Source organism: Mastacembelus armatus, chromosome 18, assembly GCF_900324485.2.
Source record: "Mastacembelus armatus chromosome 18, fMasArm1.2, whole genome shotgun sequence".
NCBI classification, from domain to species: domain Eukaryota; kingdom Metazoa; phylum Chordata; class Actinopteri; order Synbranchiformes; family Mastacembelidae; genus Mastacembelus; species Mastacembelus armatus.
The window spans coordinates 8,203,560-8,225,684 of record NC_046650.1 but is presented as its reverse complement, the minus strand read 5'-3'; the positions used below and the strand labels follow the sequence as shown (position 1 = coordinate 8,225,684).

At 40.0% G+C, this 22,125-nt stretch overlaps 1 protein-coding gene across 1 annotated transcript; it reads right to left on the bottom strand.

Annotated features, from left to right (window-relative positions):
• Nucleotides 1–11,942: 11,942 nt before the first annotated feature.
• LOC113134035 (tripartite motif-containing protein 16-like) lies at nucleotides 11,943–13,926 on the bottom strand. Its single transcript, XM_026313232.2, has one exon. It carries the CDS (start codon nucleotides 13,810–13,812, stop codon nucleotides 12,181–12,183), a length of 1,632 nt encoding a protein of 543 aa, XP_026169017.1. The 5' UTR covers nucleotides 13,813–13,926; the 3' UTR covers nucleotides 11,943–12,180.
• Nucleotides 13,927–22,125: the final 8,199 nt, after the last annotated feature.

Here is a 22,125-nt window from a genome sequence, read left to right as displayed (position 1 = left end):
CGTGCTTTCTCCCATATTTTTCCACATCAGGTACAGCAAGGTATCAGCACCCTTTGGATCACCATTTTGCATGCCATTCGCAGCTCAGTGATACAATAGCATCCATTGCATCAGTGGGACAAATACAAACTGGGAAACAGAGCTACGGTACTGCGGCTGTATGGGTTTGTCACAGCATACTAATGCAATGCAAATACCTTAAAGCATTACTCTACTCATATTCTGTAGCACATATTTATTTGTTGCAATAGGTACATATATTCCAGTAACATTTCTTTGTTGGCTTTCATGACACAGATGGTACTCAGCAGGGCAGGGAAATAAGGTTGGCTGTCAATCAAATGCTGGAAAGACACATCTGTCTTAATTTTGTCCCCTGTATGTGCCACTTTGCAGCTAAATCCAACTTTATTTTAGGAGTTTGTTATTTCAGGAAATACGTGTATTTGCTGTTTTCTGTTCTCAGAGTTAGAAGGGACTTATTCCACTGTCAGTAGTCGGATATGAGTCTGGTATTGACGTTTTCATCTGATTCAGCACAACAGCAAATAAGTGTCTTTCCCAAAATGTCAAACATTTCCTTACAGAACATTCAGAAAGTAGCTAAGAAGTTTTAAAAATTCAGCTGCTGTGGCTGGTGGATGGAAAAGTTTGTTTTCCCGCCCTGCTGCTGCTGCTCGGCTCATCCTAGTTAGTTTTCCGCACAAGGAGCTGTTAAGTAAACTGATTTTTTTTTTTTGTTTTGTTTTTTTTTTTAAACTTTATTTTTTTTATTTAACATTTTCAGTTTTACCTCATACGGTCCATAGCACAGTTCAGGTTAGTGAGGGAGAGTGGAGCATACATAAACACGCTGTGAAAGGTAAAAGCACAAAGTACAGCCATCGACACTGCGATGCAAACACAAGCCTGATGCACACACATGACATTTCTGCAACTGAACCGAATACTGTACTTTGAAGGCGGTGGCACATATGCACACACGGACAGACACACCCGTACGTCATGAATACACACGTCACTGTCGTGTGATGTCTCCCACCCCTGCACTCACAATGCAAACGCACACACGGAGCAGTCGAGCAGCCCTATTTAGGTAAGGGTAACTCCAGCGTGCCCCCATTTCAGCTCTTTGTTAGCGGCTCATGATGACATCCGGGATTTTTTCACACACACACACACACACACACACACATGCTGGAGTGTTCGTCACTGGCTCTGAGTGACGTAAAGAGGGTTTAGAGTAACCTGACTCCAGCCTTAGGTGCAGCGCGCTGGACATACTTGCCCTGTTACAACTTCACATACACATTTGGACAGGCAGCGAACACCCACATCGGTCACAGTCTTAGCCGGATCTCGCTGTGTCTTCTCCCTCACACTTTAACTGACTGATACACCCATGTTTAGCATTTCTACTTGCGCCACTCTTCCATGACTATTACTCATGTGACTGATTTAATAGAGAAAGAAACGTGCTTAAACACAAAGACTGACAGTTAACGTGGCCCACAGAATTTCAATTTTTGTTTAGTATTCACTCATGCTATATTTGCCTTTTTCCTGAGTTTTCCTTCTTTTTCTTTAATCATCACACTTTTTTTTTTTTTTTTTTTTTTTTTGTGGTTTTTAATTTGTTTCGACAGATGAAGGCCTGTCACTCTCACTGCGCTTTTGTGTGGGACACACTATTGTCCTTGTAGCGTCCCACACATCAGGGCTTGCTAAGAAGGGAGGGAGGAATGTAGCGAGGGTATCTCCAGGTATTTCTGGATTAACCCATCTGGAGAGTAGCATGAATGGGTTTTTGTCACACTGTCAGAAGTTTTGACTGACTCTAAGGAAAATCTTAAAGTGTAGAGCATTTTGACTGATGGACAGCTTGCTTGAGTTTCTCTTGACTGTACGGACGCAGTGAACTCAGCACATCTGGTACTCCATGTTTACTGAAAGATTTTCAGTTACTGTTGACTTTTTGGTAGTCGGAAAAAATTGGTAACAGTTAAACATACTGTATAGGTGAAACAGCTTTCAAACTCAACGATACACACTGTAGAAATTGAAAGTTTTTTGTAAATAAAAAGACAAGTTTTTACTGTTATTGTTATTTGCATCTGTTACAAATCACTTAAAAGTTATTCTGTCATAAAAATTCCTAGTATTATGGTCCTGATATTTCAATCTTTGCACACTATATATATTTTTGCATTTTCCTCTATAAATGATTTAAATGATTGTAAAAACTACTGACGATTGTTGATTATACCTCAAGTTTTTTGAGCTATAATTACCAGATGTGTGTAATTTACTGCTACAAGGCAATTGTGTGTCAGATCTTTGATTGGTTAAAAAATATATTCTGACTTTGCAACACTTGGTTGTAATCACCAAAATGCTCTGCGTCCTAGTCTGAGACAAAGGCCCAACCATGGGCTACTCTGCTAAAAGCTACCTTCCAAAACGATATCACCCTTTCCCTCCCTCCTATGACAGAGCCTGAAAGGAAAGGAAAGGGCATCTTTAAGAGAGACGTCCACCGTGTAAGGAGGATAAGACAGAAAGGAAGCTGTGTTTTTCTCACTGTGGAGGTTAAATTTGAGATTGGAACCCCCTTTAACCCCATTATCACCCACTGGAGGATCAGGTAAACCCTCTTCCTCATCAGGTCCATGTTTTAAATGGTCTGATTTAAAAGTGAACATCCATAAAATGCTATTTAATCATTTTAAGCCTGTAACGTGTCTTATATGTACATTATGAACAATTTGAGATGTTTTCATTTGCCCCCCTCTTGCCCTTTGAAAGAACACAGGATATTTAGGCTGCAATGACCTGAGACACACAAGTTTTGTTTCTTATGTTTGGAAAATGTTTTGTGTACTTACTATGGTATGGCGATGTGTTGCTTTTGGGTTTTTACGCTATTGCAAAAATGGTAGAGCTAGATTTTGGGGGGATTTTTTTTTAAAGACTCCCCCTTAACTTATTTGAAGCATTATTCAGAAATCAGTATATGTTCATTCACATCTGATTGCCCTCATGTTAAACTGTACTCCATTTCATTGTGTGTCATGTCTGAATTAATTTTCATGAAATCTGTGTTTATTTTGGCAACAATTCAACCTCAGAACTGTCCTAAATGTTATCAATTCTGATGTTCAAAAATCAGCTTTCTTGTTAAGGTTGGAGGAACGGGAATGAAATGAGAACTACGTAATATATACACATAAAGTGCATTCAGACAGGATTCAGACCCCCTTTTTTCAAATTTATTTTTTGTTTGAATTCATTTTTTCCTCAATCTACACTCATAATAGTGAAAACTGAAATATCACATTTACATAAGTATTCAGACCCTTTACTCAGTACTTAGTTGAAGCACCTTTGGCAGCAATTAGAGACTCTAGAGAGTCTTTTGGGGTATGATGCAACAAGCTTTGCACACCTGGATTGGGGGATTTTCTGACATTCTTCCTTGCAAATCCACTTAAGCTCGGTCAGGTTGGATGGGGACTGTCAGTGGACAGACATTTTCAGGTCTCTCCAGGTATGGTGGACAGTGTTTAAGTCAGGGCTCTGGCTGGGCCACTCTAGGACATTCACAGAGTTGTCCCTAAGCCACTGCTGTGTTGTCTTGGCTGTGTGCTTAGGGTCATTGGTTGGAAGGTGAACCTTTGGCCCAGTCTGAGTGCCGGGGAACAGGTTTTCATTGGGGATATCTCTGTACTTTGCTCCATTCAGCATTCCCTGAAAAACACCCCCACAACCTGATGCTGCCACCACCACGCTTCACTGTTGGGATGGTATTGAGCAGCTGATGAGAGGTGACTGGTTTCCTCCAGACATAATGTTTAGAATTGAGGCCAAACAGTTCAATCTTGGTTTCAGACCAGAGAATCTTGTTCCTCACAGTCTGAGAGTCCTCCAGGTGCTTTTTTTTTTTTTTTACAAACTCCAAGCAGCTTTCATGCGTTTTGCACTGAGGAGCAGGTTCATCTAGTCACTCTGCCATAAAGCTCAGATCCTTGTCCCATCTCCAGCAGAAATTTTTTGTAGCCTTCCCCAACTCTGTGCCTATCAACCATCCTGTCTCTGAGCTCTACAGGCAGTAGTTTTGACCTCATGTCTTGGTTTTTGCTCTGATATGCATTACCAGCTGTGAGGCCTTCTATAGAGAGGTGTGGGCTTTCCAAATCATGTCCAATCAGTTTAATTTACCACAGGTGGACTCCAGTCGAGGTGCAATGTCTCAGCAAAGGTCAAGGGAAATAGGAGGTGCCTCAGCTCATTTTCACACATTATTGCAAAGCGTCTGAATACGTATGTAATGTGATATTTTAGTTTTTCCTTTTTAATAAATTTACAAACATTACAAAATTCAGTTTTCACTGTCGGTACGTGCTACTCAATGTAGATTAATGAGAAAAATAATGAAATTAAACAACTGTTGTATCAGGCTGCAACATAACAAAACTGAAAAAAATGAAGGGGGTCCAGACACTTTGTGAACGCACTGTATATAATCCTCACAGACAAGACTTAGGGAACGGCATCATTATGCAAACTTCTGTTTCCTTTTTATTCTAATCTTTAATTTGTATTGTAGTGTACAGAGGGAAAATAATCCTATTTTTGGTTGTGTTGTATTTGGGGCAACCTTGTTTCTCTGAAAAAGTGATACAAGGGTAGTATTTTTTCAGTACATAGGCATTTGCAGTTTTTTGTTTAAAGACATGGGTTACCTCTGCCTAATGTTTTTTGTAACTACATTACAATTCATTTGCTGCTCTGTAGTACAGTTAATAGTTTGAAATGCAGTTGATCGCAACCGTAATGATGAGGATGACGATGAAGACGATGTTCATTGCCCAGCTGCCAGGCACGGGTCAGATTTTTTTGCCCCTGAATCTTTCTGAAACATTGGAGGATTTCGGTGGGGGAGGGAGGGCGGGGGGTAGGGGTAGGGGAGGGGAAGCAAATCGCACTCTACCCTGCTACCTGTGTTCTTATTTTCCGAGTTGAATGCTGTTGTTTACTAGCTTTACAGGAACGAGAGAGTTAAAAAAAAAAAAAGAATACTGTGGAGGTGTGTATCCTTCGTATGTGCATTATTTTTCAGCGACATACGTCCTATATACAAAAAAAGAAAAAAGAAAAAAAAGGAGCAAACTGGTGGGAATGGAAATCCTCCTTCTGTAAATAAGGAAAACTCAAGTTGTCGCTTTTTTCATGTTATGACCGGCACCTTGTAAGGTGCCCCCCCCCCTATTTTTTTTGCTTTATTTCCTTCTTTTTTGTTCACTCTTTCTTTTCCTCATGGAGGGAAAGGGGGCAGGAGGGGTACGCAGAGGCGATTTGAGCATCGGCATAGTGTTTATATTTATCGAAACTTTTTTGCTTTCAATAGAGCTATTGCAATAAAAATGTGTTCATGTACTGGTGTGGTCTTCACTTTTTAAATGAAGCAAGACAAGACAATCAACTGAGCCTGAGGGATTTTACGTCACAGAAGACGTTAATGGTGTAAATGTTAATCTTTGTGTGTTTGAGAGTGTGAATGTGGCTGTTTGCTTAACACACTGACTGAAATGTGTTTGGCACACTGACAACAGGCACTTGAATTGCTTAAAGGTTTAAAGTCAAGTTTGTGAATTGTAACACGTGGCTCTTGTACAGGTTGAGAAATCCCTGTTAGCTCTTAGTCTAATAAAACCTTTCAAAACGCCACTGATTATGTGCAAAAGGTACATCCAAGGTGGTGGCGTTGTTATGGATAACTGAAGGATTTGGCCTTCCCCAGACCTGATCGTTCCTCCACAGCATCCCAATGAGAATGTTTCCATATTAGCAATGATTTTTATGAAGGTGTTGATTGATTCGCTCTTTGAATTGTAATAATCCCTCTAGCACTGCCACCCTTAGGACAAACTTGACATTTTAAAGACCACTGATGTGCACGCTAGGCTTATCACGCCTTAGAGGATGAGTGATGAATGGAAATTGAGAGATTTTTCATCCTTGTTCCTTTCACCTTGGTGTGGTACCACAGGAAATATCATGTAGCCTAAATGTACTATACTGTACTGTATAGTATTGTGGGTATTTTAGGACTTATCTGACTCAGCTCATACTTTTCTCAAGTATTATCAGCCTAAACTATATGTGTCAACCTCAGGTGCATTATGGATCCACTTTGGTTTGAATTGAAAGCTAACATTAGTTATTGGCATGTTATACTGATCATTAGTAAATTTAAAGGAGTAGTTCAACATATTAACAATTAGCCTTTTTGCTAAGATTTAAATGTGCAACCAAAACAAAAGCCTTTTATGTGCTGTGGTTAGTTTGATCTGGTGATTTTAATTAAAGGACTTAAATGCTATATACATCACATCATTTCAGCTATGGCACATTCTGCATAGCCTGAGCTTTGTTTCATTTCACTGGACGTTCACACAGAAGAATTAAATCTTGGTGTTACGTCACACTGATGCGTGAGGATATTTTGTGATATGATTGTTTTGTGTTACATAACCTTTATATGCTCTGATCTCACACTTGAGATTCGACAGGTTACTGAATTTTAGGTACAGATTAGGTACAGGTACTTAAATCCAGTCATATAAGCGAAATTACTCTTAAATCCTGAATCCCAATGAATGAACTACTAGCACCTACACTTCTCCAGCTCTACAACCACAGGACTATTATATACTTGTTTTGCTTGGCCAAATTAATAATTATTCATGTCTTTTATTGAGTTTCATGGCCCTTTGGCCCTTGAACCTGCTAAAAAAAAAGAATGTCAATGAGAAAACAAGTGTTTGTTTCCTCATTCCTGGTTTACAGACAATGACAAACCATGTTTACTCAGCTCAAGTGACCGATCCAACATCTCAAAGTCCAACTGTCAAAACAATCCAAAGTCCACTTTGGTTATGAGAGGCAGTCAGCTGAGAGGAGAGGTACAGTCCAGCATGCACAGCAAGCTCACTCCCAAATTTGTTTGTCTGGTTTCTTCTTGTAAGTCAACAAATAAACAGGATGCCAGTGCGGTGTTGCCAGCTTGTTATTGTGATGCTATAATGCTGCCCCAAAATAAAATGAACTTAAAAAAAAAAAAGCTCATTTATAGCCGACTAAGTTTTAAAGCCTCTTCTATAACGTTGCTCCACCCCACAGGTGTGGGGGTGTTTCCATCTATCTTATCTCTCTTTAAGGCAGGTTACACCAATTAGCTCAGCTGCCACTTCACTGTAAAGCTTTTATTGTCATAAAAACAAAACAAAGCCAAACAGATACAATATTTCATTAAAAGGCTGCTGGAGAAAAAAAAAATCAAAGGAGAGTGATAGTTGACATGCATTTCCACTGTTGCCTCACAGCAAGAAGGTTCCTGGTCTGAAACCCATCAGGGACCGTTCTGTGTGGAGTCTGCATGTTCTCCCTGTGCTTGTGTGGGTTTTCTCCAGGTACTCTGGTTTCCTCTCACAGTCCAAAAACATGTATGTCAGGTTGATTGGTGACTCTAAATTGCCCATAGGAGTGAGTGTGAGTGTGTGAGGTTGTTTGTCTCTATGTGGCCCTGTGATGGACTGGTGACCTGTCCAGGGTGGACCCCTGCCTTTCACCCAAAGCTGGGATAGACCCTAAATAGGAATACGAGGGTATAGATGATGGATGGAGTTAAATACAGGCGGGCTGGGGACATGCTAATTTGTGCCATTTAATAACAGCACGTCATCAACATACTGAAGCCATGACCTCAATGTCTTCATTAGCAGCTATGGCACTGCACACATCCACAGCTTAGCCCCCCACTATGGCTACTACCAGAGGGTGAGTCACATCACTGAAATATATGTGGCTTACACGTATCATTCATAGCATTCAGTCACTGTAGAGGAAAAGGTTCAGGAGTTGATGGAGAAGGTTTAGCTGAAACCATGACCTTTAGGTGCTGGGATGCTTTCTAACAGACATCCTGATCCTATAGATGAGGTCGGGGATACCCAGCAAAAACCCTCTGCAGACTGGGCAAGAGTGGGCATCTCTTCCCTGATGACTGACAGACCACCACACTGTGGCTTGGAGGTACAGAGAGCTATGATGATGTACACACGTGTGTATGTGTGTGTGTGTGTGTGTGTGTGTGTCACCAAGCCGGCATTTCAACACCAAGATGTGACTTACTAGAGTTTCAGTACTGATTACTGACAAACCAATTGGCCGACTGCAGATGTAGACTTGTGGTAGAGTTTCAAAACAACTGATGTGTGTGTGTGTGTGTCTGTGATTTAGTGCATATGTACATGTTTATGTGCCAACGGCTAGGAGTCCACTTTGCCAGTATGCTGAGCAGATCTAATGTACACAGCTTTTCAGCTATTAGTTTGGCTATTAGCGTCTTCATCAGGGAGCGTGCCCAAAATCCTCCCGCTAACCCCTCACACACACACACACACACACACACACAGATGGTTCTTCTAATGAGAGTGGACGTGTCAATAGTTTCACCTTACCACCTCTCATTTCCATCTCACTCAGCAAGAGGCCTGACCTCACTGACGTTCAGCATCCATCTTCGATAGAGACTTCATTGGCAGAAGCGACATCTCCTCTCCACCTGCTCTTCACATCTTAGAAAGTTTCCTATTTAGGTATCAGAGAGAAGGCTTTCTAGGGATCTTCCAGCACAACACTAATAGACAGCATCAGATATGTACTGAAAACACAAGTATCTCTGCTTCAAACTGACAACTGCTCCATTTTCAGTTGGAAACTTATTGCACTTAAAATAAAACATGACTGGTTAGCGTTCAACAGCTTAGCATGAGCACAGTGATGATTGTTTTATCTTGGTTAAAAATGAGTTGTTGGCATTTCACACTAGTTCAATTAAACGGTGTTATGAACAGAATAAAATAGCATGACTAGTTACCCTCTGCATAGATTTGCATGGTGAATAATTGTGTTTGAACAGGCCCATCTGTTCTAGCAGCTCACCTGAAAATGGCTGACATTAGGATTAAAGACTATTAAATGTAAATGTTCATAATTTGATATGGGGATGGTTATTTTATTTCCAAGAAGGGAATTTATTTAATTTGTTTTTAGCTGGGAGATGGACGTCATTGCCATAAGTTTGATCCAATCAAATGTGATTTGGGGGCAGCAGCCAAACCTCTTCAGCATGACCTCTATGGACCGTGGCTCAACAGCCAGTGGAAAGGACTATATCATGGGTTGGAGATGTGTTTGGATATTAGTATGCTTAATTTACTGTACATTAATGTTGTTTGTGGGTGGAGACCAACAATCTTCTACCTCAGTTTAATTTTTAGGAAGAAACGTTGATTCATTACTGTTTGTATATGGGGGATTTTGTTGGCTATGGGGCATTGGGTAAAGCTCCATGACCACCTGCTGGTACCACTTGTTTTCTAAGAATCCCCAGACATCATAGAAAATATGTTTTAATCAATTTTCATTCATCTATGCTGCAGTTTCTGGCTAAGTAGGGATTCTCAGGCTTTTCTTCCTAATAGACCACAGAGAAATCTTGCCTACCGTCTTAGGAGGGTTTATTTCAGTTTGTTAGTATCCACATCATAAGGGGTACGTATAGTCTTACACATTTAGCTGATGCTTTTATTCTGGCAGGATGGTGGAGCAGGGATTCCATATCCTACTAAAGGAGACTTTGGCAGGACAGATCAGCCTATGAGCACAGGCAAGTCTTAATCCATTTTTGGTAATGGGATGGCCTCCCTAAGCTCCCAGCTGCCACCAGCTGTGTGATATGCTGCTTTGTGTCTTTGTGTGAATATGCGTTTCAAACTTACCTCGTACACAGAGCAGAAACCAGGGAAATACAGTATACTTAGACAAAAGGTCAGCATGTCTTTCCAGGAACCAGCAAGTAGCTCTAAACAAAGTAAAGGGCTGAGAAAACAGGCCTGGATACACACACACACACACACACACACATCACCACCTCTCCAGTGATCTGCTCCTATCTTTTTAACTCAGCCAATACAGCTCAGGAAGAAGATTTGTCAAGAAAGCCTGTAGCCTCACTTACAGTATGAAACCTGAAAACATTAGCTGCAGCTATCCCACAGAGAAAAGGAAAAGGGAAAGAGACTCCCCCACATTTTAACTTCAATAATAATACATTGTTTTCCTTTTATTTGGGCATTATTTTTATATGAACCCATGACATTTGTTTACCTGACTGAAATTTTACCATTTTGGAAAGTGCTATCTAATCCACACCCAGTGGTTGGGTGTCTATGAAAATGCAATTAAATGAAAGAGCATGTAAGTCAGAGAATACTATTTCTAAAAAACTTTCTAGAGCTAAACTATGACACAGTCAAAATGTTATTATTTTGCATTTACCTCCCTGAAGCACTGAATTTGTCAATAGCAGGTCTGCATCACTCACCACAGCTTCATGCACAACTGTGAACTCCTAACCTAACCCATCACTGACTGTATACATCAGTATGCATTCAGAAGAAAAGACTGTGTTATAGTGCTGCCATCTGCTGCTCACCAACTGTATTAAAAGACCTGTGGAGCTCTTTGAATAAAATAGGTATTGGGATCAATCTGTAACATCTAAGAAGAAACTTCTAAAAATCAACATCAGGCACTGCACCAGTATTTTCATTCATATCTCCAGTTCTTTTTCGACACTAATTTGCAGTTAATTCACCAAACTGAAATTAATCTTGGACTTTTTTCACCCTTGGACGTACCCTATGATCAGTTATATCCCAGTTGAAATATTTGCTATATTCATAATGCCAATGTTCTATTTTTCAGATGCTTCTTAAGGCCCAGTTTTTCCACAATGTGACACAAAAGCTTGCTATGAAGGAGTCACTAAATGGCATTAATATCAGAAAGAAAGAGAGAAACGTGGTGATGGGAATTTTAAGTGGATTAATGGCTTAATTTATTGGCTGTTATATGGAATACTAAAAATGAAGATTAATGTTTTGTGGGACAAAGAAAATTCACAAAATAAATAGCACAACCTGACTGAGGTGGTGCACTGATGGATATGTTTAAAAGATCAGTAGCCCAGTTCTGGTTTCAGTTTTCATGTTGTCTATCATGTTAAGACCAGATCTTGTGCTGTGGTCAGAAACACAGTGGATTGTGTATTTTGTGGAACTCACAGTTCCCTGGAAAGACGCAGTAGAGATGGCTCAGATGTATGAAACTCGCTGCTGTTTGCAGGCAGAGCACTCTGTTGAGGGAACTGGGTATAAATGGGCGGAGCATAAAACACTAGGTAAGAAATATGGCTGACAATGCAGCAAGCTCCAGTGAATGTCTCTGGAAGAGAAGAAAAGTGTGCAGAATAGGTAAGATTTGGCTGTTGGTTTGTCTTGTTTTCTATGTTGTTGAGAAAGCTGTCCAGACCAGCAGCCATCTTACTTCTATCTAATGTTTGAGGCCTATTAGGCTACATGCTGCTTCTGGATTAGTTTGATTAGTTTGTGTTGTTTTGGTTTCTCTGCTGTTGAACAGGCTGCTGGGTTCACTTGTTGCTATTAGCTTAGTTTCTCTGCTGCTGAGGGGGCAGGCAGGCTTCAGGCTAGTTTGTCCGAGCATGCTGGGTGTGTGGGTGCAGGCAAAGAGGGGAGAGGTTCTGAGATGCTGGAACACACTGTTGAGAGCGAAACACCACAGGATATATAATATGTGGCCAGGTTAAGAACAGATAAGGCTTTTAGAGTTGTCTTGTTCTGGGGCCTTGCAGAAAATGTTAAAGACATAAATGCATATATGAAACAAAATACCAATTTAAAAATACTTTTTAGGTTTTCTCTCTCCGTTTTGAATGATTTACTTATTTTTCCAAGATTTTCATATTTGAACAGAAATTAAAAAAGATGGGTGGAAAAATAGAAAACCGAAAATCATTTTGAATAATTAAACAGCATTTTATTATTGCAGTAGTTAGTCCTAATAGTTTATATACAGATTGGTAGTTTATTGGATAATCTGAAACACTGCATTTAATCTTCTATATATTCCAAAGCATTTCAAATGTATAGAGATACAACACTTCAATGTGCACTTATTTCTGACAGCATAGAGTAAAATATCAAATTTAGTCTAAGCAAGCTGTATAGGATGTGCCATGCTATGTCTCTTCTTCTATGTCTCTTCTTCATCTGACGTTGCCAAACTTGCATTAGAGTTATAAAAGTAAACTCCAAATCCTGGACAGAGTGGCTGAGTGAATCTGGTCTGGACTGTGTGGAGGAGAGTCATGGTGTCAGAGATGCTGTAAAAGGACAACATGCCTGCGCTGTGATCCACGTACACGCCTACTCTGGAGGAGTGAGGGCCTGAGATGGAAGTTCTGATGTTTTTATGTCTGAATTCATAATAATTAGTAGATTGGTTGACAGAACATTGTAATGCCCATGACATGTCATTGTTTCCAAATATGCTTTCATTTCCTATTCTGCTAAGTTTTTTGTAAGCCACTGCTACAAAAACGTCCCCGTTCCACTCCACCTCCCAGTAACACCGGCCAGTCAGGGTCTCACTGCACAAAACCTGAGGCCAGGAAGTGAATCTGTCTGGGTGGGCAGGTGTGTTATAGTTATCACCTAAATGTCGAACATTAGTCCTGTCAACACGCAGATACCCGTGTGCTGTGTTTGGATCCAGTGTGAATTCTTGTGCATATTTTTGGAAATCTTCTCTGGTCTTGGGCTCTGGTTGTGACAGTAAAACATCTGCACCACTGTCTGTCAGTGAGATCTTGCTCCATTCCTCAGTGAGAACATCCTGTAGTTTATCTCTGGCTCCTGACACAGCTGCTGTCACATCCTCAGAGTAGCGCAGGGGGTGGATACTGATGTCGGGTGAGTCGGTCGGTTTTGTAAGTTGTGAGAGCGAGGGGTATTTGTGTAGGAATTCAGTGTGGTCCTCTCCACCCGAGAGCTGCTGCAGTTCTGTGTCTTTCCTCCTCAGCTCTGCGATCTCCTGCTCCAGCTTCTCCTGAAGCTCTATGGCTCGACTCACTTCTGTGATCTGTCGGGATCTGATCTGCTGCTTCACTTCAGTGATGATCATCTCGATGTCTCTCACTGCGTTATCGGCACATTTATTGACAGCCTCCACCTCCTCCTGAAGCACATTCAAGTCTTTCTCTCTGATCTGGATTCTCTGCTGGATTCTTTGTCGACTCACACCAAGCTCTTTTAGCTTCTGAGCCACTTCTGCTGCTGCTGAGACCATGTTGTGGCCTTTATGTTCATCCATAGAGCAGAGGATGCAGATACACCTCTGATCAGTGCGGCAGAAAATCTTCATGACCTCATTGTGATGTGTGCAGATGTTCTCCTGAAAACCCCTGGCAGGGTCGACCAGCTTGTGTTTTTCAAAAGCAGGAGACTTGTAGTGAGGCTGCAGATGTTCTTCACAGTAAGACACCAGACACTGCAGACAGGACTTCTGAGCTTTCACCTTTATCCCAGTGCAGAAATCACAGAATACAACTCCAGGCCCGGCACTGCATTCATCAGCTGAAGCAGCTTCTGTCTTCTTCAACTCCTCCACTAAATCTGACAACATGTTGTTTTTCACCAGGGCAGGCCTCGGTGTGAAGATCTGCCTGCACTGAGGACAGTTGTGGGTCTCGGTCTGATCTTTCTCACCCCAGTAGCTTTTAATACAGCCCATACAGTAGTTGTGTCCACAGGGAATAGTCACCGGATCCTTCAGCAGGTCCAGACAAATTGAACAGCAGAACTTTCGCTGGTCTTGCTGTGCCATTTCTCCTCCCTTTCACACAGCGAAGCACTTCCAGAGAAACGAAACAAAACTGCGTTCACTTCCTGCCCCAATCTGCACTGCATGGGAATTGTCAGCTCTCCCACTGCAGAGCATAGTGGTTACACACATCCGTACACTGGCAGATCAGTGAAGGAGGCAGGGCTCTGAATCACTCACGCTGGCTGTGTGTTAGGGCAGGAAGAAAAAAAGACTTTAGTTATTCCAGGAGGTGGAGTGGTTTCATAGAGGCAGTGTGTGTTTATGGCTGCTGTTTATCAGAGTATGACTGAATGTGTGCGACATGAAACACCCTTTCCTCATGAAGTTAAAACTACCCATGTAAAGATGACCGGTGTTATTATACACTCAGTCCTGTTAACATTTAGTATAATTTGATTGGTTGGACCTTTCTGTGAACTGTCATTTCCAGTCCAGTCCAGTCTCCAGGTGTCTCCTGATTTTCCCTCCAACCCCCACACCAACCAAGTGTACAGTATATGATTTGCTCCCTCAGTATGTCTCCTTGTATGTGCCTGTTGTTTGTGGCCAGGGTGTCTGTTGTGCTCTCCATCATGTTTTGCTTCCCAGCCTCAGTGGTTTCATGTTCTCTGGAATAACGTGACTCTGGACTCTTCTGAGTTTTGGACCCTTTCGCTCTCTCACCTTCTCCCTTAGCTTTCTTGCTTACCTGCCTGATTTTATCTGACACTACACAAAGTGAGCTGCTGTTAATAAGCTGTTGACCTGTACCTGCCTGCATTAGAGACCTGGCACTCTCTTTAAACCTCATAAGATGAGACCAACTTTATTCATCCCCAAAGGGAAAGTCAGTTAGTCTTAGTGAGTCAGTAGTGACAGTAGTCAGTTGGTGCCTCTGGAGGAAACGTTGTCTCTGACCTTTTTTTATATTGAACATCTGTGTTAAGTGACAACTCCAACTTATTGTCCAGGTGCACAGCTAGAAAATGGAATAAAATGAGGTCAAGTACAAAAACGCTGATAGAGCTTTGGTTCTGCAGCTCAGCTCGTTTGCATACTGACTTATGAGAAATGTGACTCTTTAATGAAACAGGCTCAGTTTGTCACATAACAAAACAGAGAAATATTTTTATAGTGAGATATTTATTGTAAAAATGAAACAAAAGTTTACGTCATAACAACATATACATCTTCCTGCCCTGTCAATCAATAAAAAACAGAGCTCAGGAAAATAGTTATTTCTCACTTTTGAAGCCAAATTCAATGTCAAATTCAAATTCAAAGTAATGAATGTAAAATGTTCATATTTACCCTAGAACACACACACACACACACACACACACACACACACACACACACACACACACAGTTATTGTTCAAAGGCCTGAAAGCGAATGTCAGTGACATCACACATTGTCAGTGACATCACACATTGTCAGTGACATCACACATGATGCATCAAAGGATCTTGGAATCCCAGGTTGAAAATTTCTTTAGACCAGAGAACAACTACTGCACATTCAGTATCTCTCAGACCATGAGCGAACCTGCACGTACCTTTTTGAAAGAGACAGCACAGTCCAAAATGTCAGAGGTCGAAAACAACTCAAGAGAAACAATTCTCATCAACCTGGAGTCTGTTGATCCTAATTTCTCTGGTGGTGAAACCAGAGACACTCACAAGACCCCAGAGTCTGCTGAGTCTGGTCCTTCTTGCTGTGAAGCTCTAGAAAATCTAGAAAGTGAGGACCAGCTCCAGCTGTTAGTCACAATGGTGACCTTCAGAGTTCTGAAAGAGTGCCAGGCTTTCCAGACAAATGGCAGCCTGGACAAATGGGTCACCCACATCAAATGTCTGGTGAACTGTACAATGGACGGACTCGATGTCACAGGCCTCTGCCCAGACAGGAAGGTTGTCAAAAAGATCAGTAAGGCTGTGTTGAAAGACCTGAAGATGGAATACAATGGCCTTCGGCTGAAGGATGTTATAAAAGATCCAGATGTAGATGTGCACATCGTGTACTCTCTGCAAACCAACATCCAAGCATACGCTGCTAAGGCTGCACAAAAGAAACCTTCCTCAAAGTGGTGGAAAGATCTCATCCACATCATGATGCTCCTTGGCAGTTTCGCCCTCTTCGGTTTTTTGGTTACTTTGCTCGTGTAGAGCAGCACAGCTACGAGGACTTTTTAACATTAACGTTGTGAGAATAAAGTTGAAATGTTGAGAACAAAGTTGAAATGTGATTTCAGCTTTGTTCTCAACAATTTCTGCTTTTATTCTTGAATATTTTTAACTTCACTGTAATAGTCCTTCGTAGCACAGCAGGTGCAGTTTGCACCAGCAGGCCTGCAGAGTGGTTCAGCAGTAACTCCTGCCACTCTGCCGGCGTGGGTTTTCCTCCGGGTACTCCGGTTTTTTCCCACACACTCACCCTAAAACTGTCAGGTTGTATTTGGCTCATACCTGGCCCATATGACCTATGGCACTGCCAGAAATAAGTCATATGTGCCATGAATGGCCCAGATGACGACCAGATATTGATGCTATTTGCTGTCTCACACAATAAAAAAGAAAATTAATTATTTAATATTCTTTGTGTTTGAATCACTTTTCTTAAAGCAAATCATAAAGCAGACGTGGTAATTTAAATTTAAAACATGCAAATTATTATAATAATTAAAAATATCAGTAACGCTAATCTACAGTTATAACGTATCTTACTCAGTTTAACAGTAAGGTGCCAATATTAGTCTACATTTATTTTGTGTTTAAAACTTCCCTTTGGTCTTTAAACATCAGGAGTGTCAGATACTGATATGAGATATGAAGCTATTGAACACTGGAGCACATGTGGTGTTACATTATCACTGTTAGTTGTATTGACTCAGTAAATCAGGGTAAAACATCATATACAATAGTCATTATATTAAACCACATCTTTACAGCATTACAAGTGAGAGTTACAACGTGAAAGGAACAAACTGAACATTCACTCAGCTCTGACTTTAAAATAAGAAGATTATTTTAATACGGGTGTATAAGTGTTATCCATCTGTTATTTAAACAGAGGCTGTTCAGGCTTTGAAAAGAGTTAATACTAAGGATCACTTGTATATGCTAATACCAAGTCATAAAAAAGAATATGGACATATTTTATATATGTAATGTTGGAATGAAATATACATGATGCTGTTACCTGAGGCAATTCTACTTTTCTTCTTTGGTGATCATCATACATTTACAGAGGACAACACTTTGAACATAGTATTTATTTCAGTCTTAAAAGTTTAGAACAACTTCTGGATAACATAACATGAAGACAACAAAAAAGGAAAACAAATTAATACACTTATTAATCGCACCCCAGTTTGACAAATTTAGGATTCATAAAAACAGTTTTGAAATAATGAAAATAATAAAATCACAGGAAAATATTCCTTCCCCCCCAAAAAACATGTTTTGTAGACTTAACAGGACATCAGGAGTCTGTATGCTTGGTGTGAGACACATCAGGGAGTGATTTAGGTGTAGAAACTCAACCAAACGGGGTTGAGTGTGAACACTTGAACCAATTTTAGATACAAATTCAAGCTAGTGATTTTTGATAGATTTTCTCTGGGTCCTGGGTGCAAATACTTCTGCCCTCTTTAAGATCTTAGGTCGTGTTTTTTTTTTTTTTCAAGACCAGCAGCTGGAAATGTTAACAACACTGAACAAATATTCTCGTTTTCTAACCAAAGAGCTAAGCTTTAATTTAAACCCTTGTTGCACAGATATCTGTAAGAATCCCTGATCACTACCTAAAAGCAAATCTTTATTATTTTATTTTTGTTTAGCTTAGATTTATTCATTCTACAAATCGAATACAAATGATTTAAGTGATTGGCATTTTTTAATATCAGTGAAGACAGTGATGTCTTAGGAAAAATGGCTCTGTCTTTGCTTAATGGAGTTTTGTTTTTCAGTGAAAGTTTTGTGATTAAAAATATCAAACAATCTCTCCACAGCCAAATAAAGTTTATATAGCATTTTATCATTTTTTTCAAATATATATTTATTATATATAAAATACTGTTTCATTCATAAAAGCTTTACTTTGTACAATATGTGAGTTGATGTGTATCAGTAAGAAATGTCCGTGAGTGTGTGTGTGTGTTGAGTCTGTGAACGAACCTGGAAAATTGTCTTATAACAAACAGCTGGCACCGAGTCAGGACCTAATACACTAAAAACAAAAAGGTGTTTTACAAAATATACACATTTTATTACTTACATAAAAAAAAGTAAGAGAAAGGTGAAGGCTGATGGTTAGCAGGCGGGCTACAGCGGGGTTAGTACCACCAAGTGTAACATAAAACGACGGAGAAAGAGTGTGAATAAGGAGCTAGTAATAAGAAAGGCAGTCAGTCTCACTAAGGAAAGCTCATCGTCAGTGCATACTGGATATCAACCAAACGGGGTTGAGTGTGAATATCGAACATCTCGTCTTGGATGTTCCGAAGTGAAAGTGCCGAAAACGTAACAACAACGTTCATTTTGAGGTAGGGGAGAGTGGGGTGATTTGTGCAATAGGGTAAGTTGTGCCACCCCCTGTTTCTAGGGAACCATAGAAGAAATTGATCATGTGACCAATTTTTTTTGACGACTCAGCCATTTCACTCATCCTGCAAAGAGGAGAGCCTTATTGGTAAGCACATTTAAGCTCAAAAAACTGTTTTTTGCCTTTCAAAGTAAAATTTTTATGATCATGTTTTGTTGATTATCATGTTTGAACAGTCATAGACAAGTTTGAAAACATTTCACACTTGTTTTAGTGCTTTGGTAAGCTACACTATGAGTCTATACAGCTAGCATGATGTTAGCTCAAAACTGCTGGATGATGCATTTTTTCCAAAATGGTGGGTTTGGGGTGATTTGTGCCAAAGGGCCTGGGTTAAGTTGTGCCTTTAACAGGCACAATGTGGGGGAATTCTTTGATAACCTATCTAAAGTGATGGACAGGTAATCATATGGCCTTTACATGTCCGCCCCAATCTCTCTCTCGCTCTCTCTCTCCCTCACATACTCTCTCTCTCACACACACACACACACACACACACACACACACACAAACACTCTCTCTCATACTCTCTCACACATACACTATCTCTCCCTCTCTCACACACACACACACACACACTGACTAGGCAGCCTGGGAAGGGTAGGGGGAACATATCTCTAGGTAGTAACAGTGGCATCTACACAACCACATCCAATTACCTAAAACCGCTGTAAACTGATCAACAAAATTTCTCATTTCAGGTATAACTTCAGCAGAACTTTTGCTGGTCTTGCTGTGCCATTTCTCTGGCACAGTCTGTTGATCCTAATGCCTCTGGTGGTGAAACCAGAGACACTCACAAGACCCCAGAGTCTGCTGAGTCTGGTCCATCTTGCTGTGAAGCTCTAGAAAATCTAGAAAGTGAGGACCAGCTCCAGCTGTTGTTCACAATGGTGACCTTCAGAGTTCTGAAAGAGTGCCAGGCTTTCCAGACAAATGGCAGCCTGGACAAATGGGTCACCCACATCAAATGTCTGGTGAACTGTACAATGGACGGACTCGATGTCACAGGCCTCTGCCCAGACAGGAAGGTTGTCAAAAAGATCAGTAAGGCTGTGTTGGAAGACCTGAAGATGAAATACAATGGCCTTCGGCTGAAGGATGTTATAAAAGATCCAGATGTAGATGTGCACATCGTGTACTCTCTGCAAACCAACATCCAAGCATACGCTGCTAAGGCTGCACAAAAGAAACCTTCCTCAAAGTGGTGGAAAGATCTCATCCACACCATGATCCTCTTTGGCAGTTTTGTCCTCTTCGGATTTTTGGTTACTTTGCTCGTGTAGAGCAGCACAGCTACGAGGACTTTTTAACATTAACGTTGTGAGAATAAAGTTGAAATGTTGAGAACAAAGTTGAAATGTGATTTCAGCTTTGTTCTCAACAATTTCTGCTTTTATTCTTGAATATTTTTAACGTCACTGTAATAGTCCTTCGTAGCACAGCAGGTGCAGTTTGCACCAGCAGGCCTGCAGAGTGGTTCAGCAGTAACTCCTGCCACTCTGCCGGCGTGGGTTTTCCTCCGGGTACTCCGGTTTTTTCCCACACACTCACCCTAAAACTGTCAGGTTGTATTTGGCTCATACCTGGCCCATATGACCTATGGCACTGCCAGAAATAAGTCATATGTGCCATGAATGGCCCAGATGACGACCAGATATTGATGCTATTTGCTGTCTCACACAATAAAAAAGAAAATTAATTATTTAATATTCTTTGTGTTTGAATCACTTTTCTTAAAGCAAATCATAAAGCAGACGTGGTAATTTAAATTTAAAACATGCAAATTATTATAATAATTAAAAATATCAGTAACGCTAATCTACAGTTATAACGTATCTTACTCAGTTTAACAGTAAGGTGCCAATATTAGTCTACATTTATTTTGTGTTTAAAACTTCCCTTTGGTCTTTAAACATCAGGAGTGTCAGATACTGATATGAGATATGAAGCTATTGAACACTGGAGCACATGTGGTGTTACATTATCACTGTTAGTTGTATTGACTCAGTAAATCAGGGTAAAACATCATATACAATAGTCATTATATTAAACCACATCTTTACAGCATTACAAGTGAGAGTTACAACGTGAAAGGAACAAACTGAACATTCACTCAGCTCTGACTTTAAAATAAGAAGATTATTTTAATACGGGTGTATAAGTGTTATCCATCTGTTATTTAAACAGAGGCTGTTCAGGCTTTGAAAAGAGTTAATACTAAGGATCACTTGTATATGCTAATACCAAGTCATAAAAAAGAATATGGACATATTTTATATATGTAATGTTGGAATGAAATATACATGATGCTGTTACCTGAGGCAATTCTACTTTTCTTCTTTGGTGATCATCATACATTTACAGAGGACAACACTTTGAACATAGTATTTATTTCAGTCTTAAAAGTTTAGAACAACTTCTGGATAACATAACATGAAGACAACAAAAAAGGAAAACAAATTAATACACTTATTAATCGCACCCCAGTTTGACAAATTTAGGATTCATAAAAACAGTTTTGAAATAATGAAAATAATAAAATCACAGGAAAATATTCCTTCCCCCCCAAAAAACATGTTTTGTAGACTTAACAGGACATCAGGAGTCTGTATGCTTGGTGTGAGACACATCAGGGAGTGATTTAGGTGTAGAAACTCAACCAAACGGGGTTGAGTGTGAACACTTGAACCAATTTTAGATACAAATTCAAGCTAGTGATTTTTGATAGATTTTCTCTGGGTCCTGGGTGCAAATACTTCTGCCCTCTTTAAGATCTTAGGTCGTGTTTTTTTTTTTTTTCAAGACCAGCAGCTGGAAATGTTAACAACACTGAACAAATATTCTCGTTTTCTAACCAAAGAGCTAAGCTTTAATTTAAACCCTTGTTGCACAGATATCTGTAAGAATCCCTGATCACTACCTAAAAGCAAATCTTTATTATTTTATTTTTGTTTAGCTTAGATTTATTCATTCTACAAATCGAATACAAATGATTTAAGTGATTGGCATTTTTTAATATCAGTGAAGACAGTGATGTCTTAGGAAAAATGGCTCTGTCTTTGCTTAATGGAGTTTTGTTTTTCAGTGAAAGTTTTGTGATTAAAAATATTAAACAATCTCTCCACAGCCAAATAAAGTTTATATAGCATTTTATCATTTTTTTCAAATATATATTTATTATATATAAAATACTGTTTCATTCATAAAAGCTTTACTTTGTACAATATGTGAGTTGATGTGTATCAGTAAGAAATGTCTGTGAGTGTGTGTGTGTGTGTGTGTGTGTGTTGAGTCTGTGAACGAACCTGGAAAATTGTCTTATAACAAACAGCTGGCACCGAGTCAGGACCTAATACACTAAAAACAAAAAGGTGTTTTACAAAATATACACATTTTATTACTTACATAAAAAAAAGTAAGAGAAAGGTGAAGGCTGATGGTTAGCAGGCGGGCTACAGCGGGGTTAGTACCACCAAGTGTAACATAAAACGACGGAGAAAGAGTGTGAATAAGGAGCTAGTAATAAGAAAGGCAGTCAGTCTCACTAAGGAAAGCTCATCGTCAGTGCATACTGGATATCAACCAAACGGGGTTGAGTGTGAATATCGAACATCTCGTCTTGGATGTTCCGAAGTGAAAGTGCCGAAAACGTAACAACAACGTTCATTTTGAGGTAGGGGAGAGTGGGGTGATTTGTGCAATAGGGTAAGTTGTGCCACCCCCTGTT

Excerpts from the sequence above, each read along its gene's own strand:
- LOC113134035 (XM_026313232.2), bottom strand. The coding sequence starts at position 13,812 with ATGGCACAGCAAGACCAGCGAAAGTTCTGCTGTTCAATTTGTCTGGAC.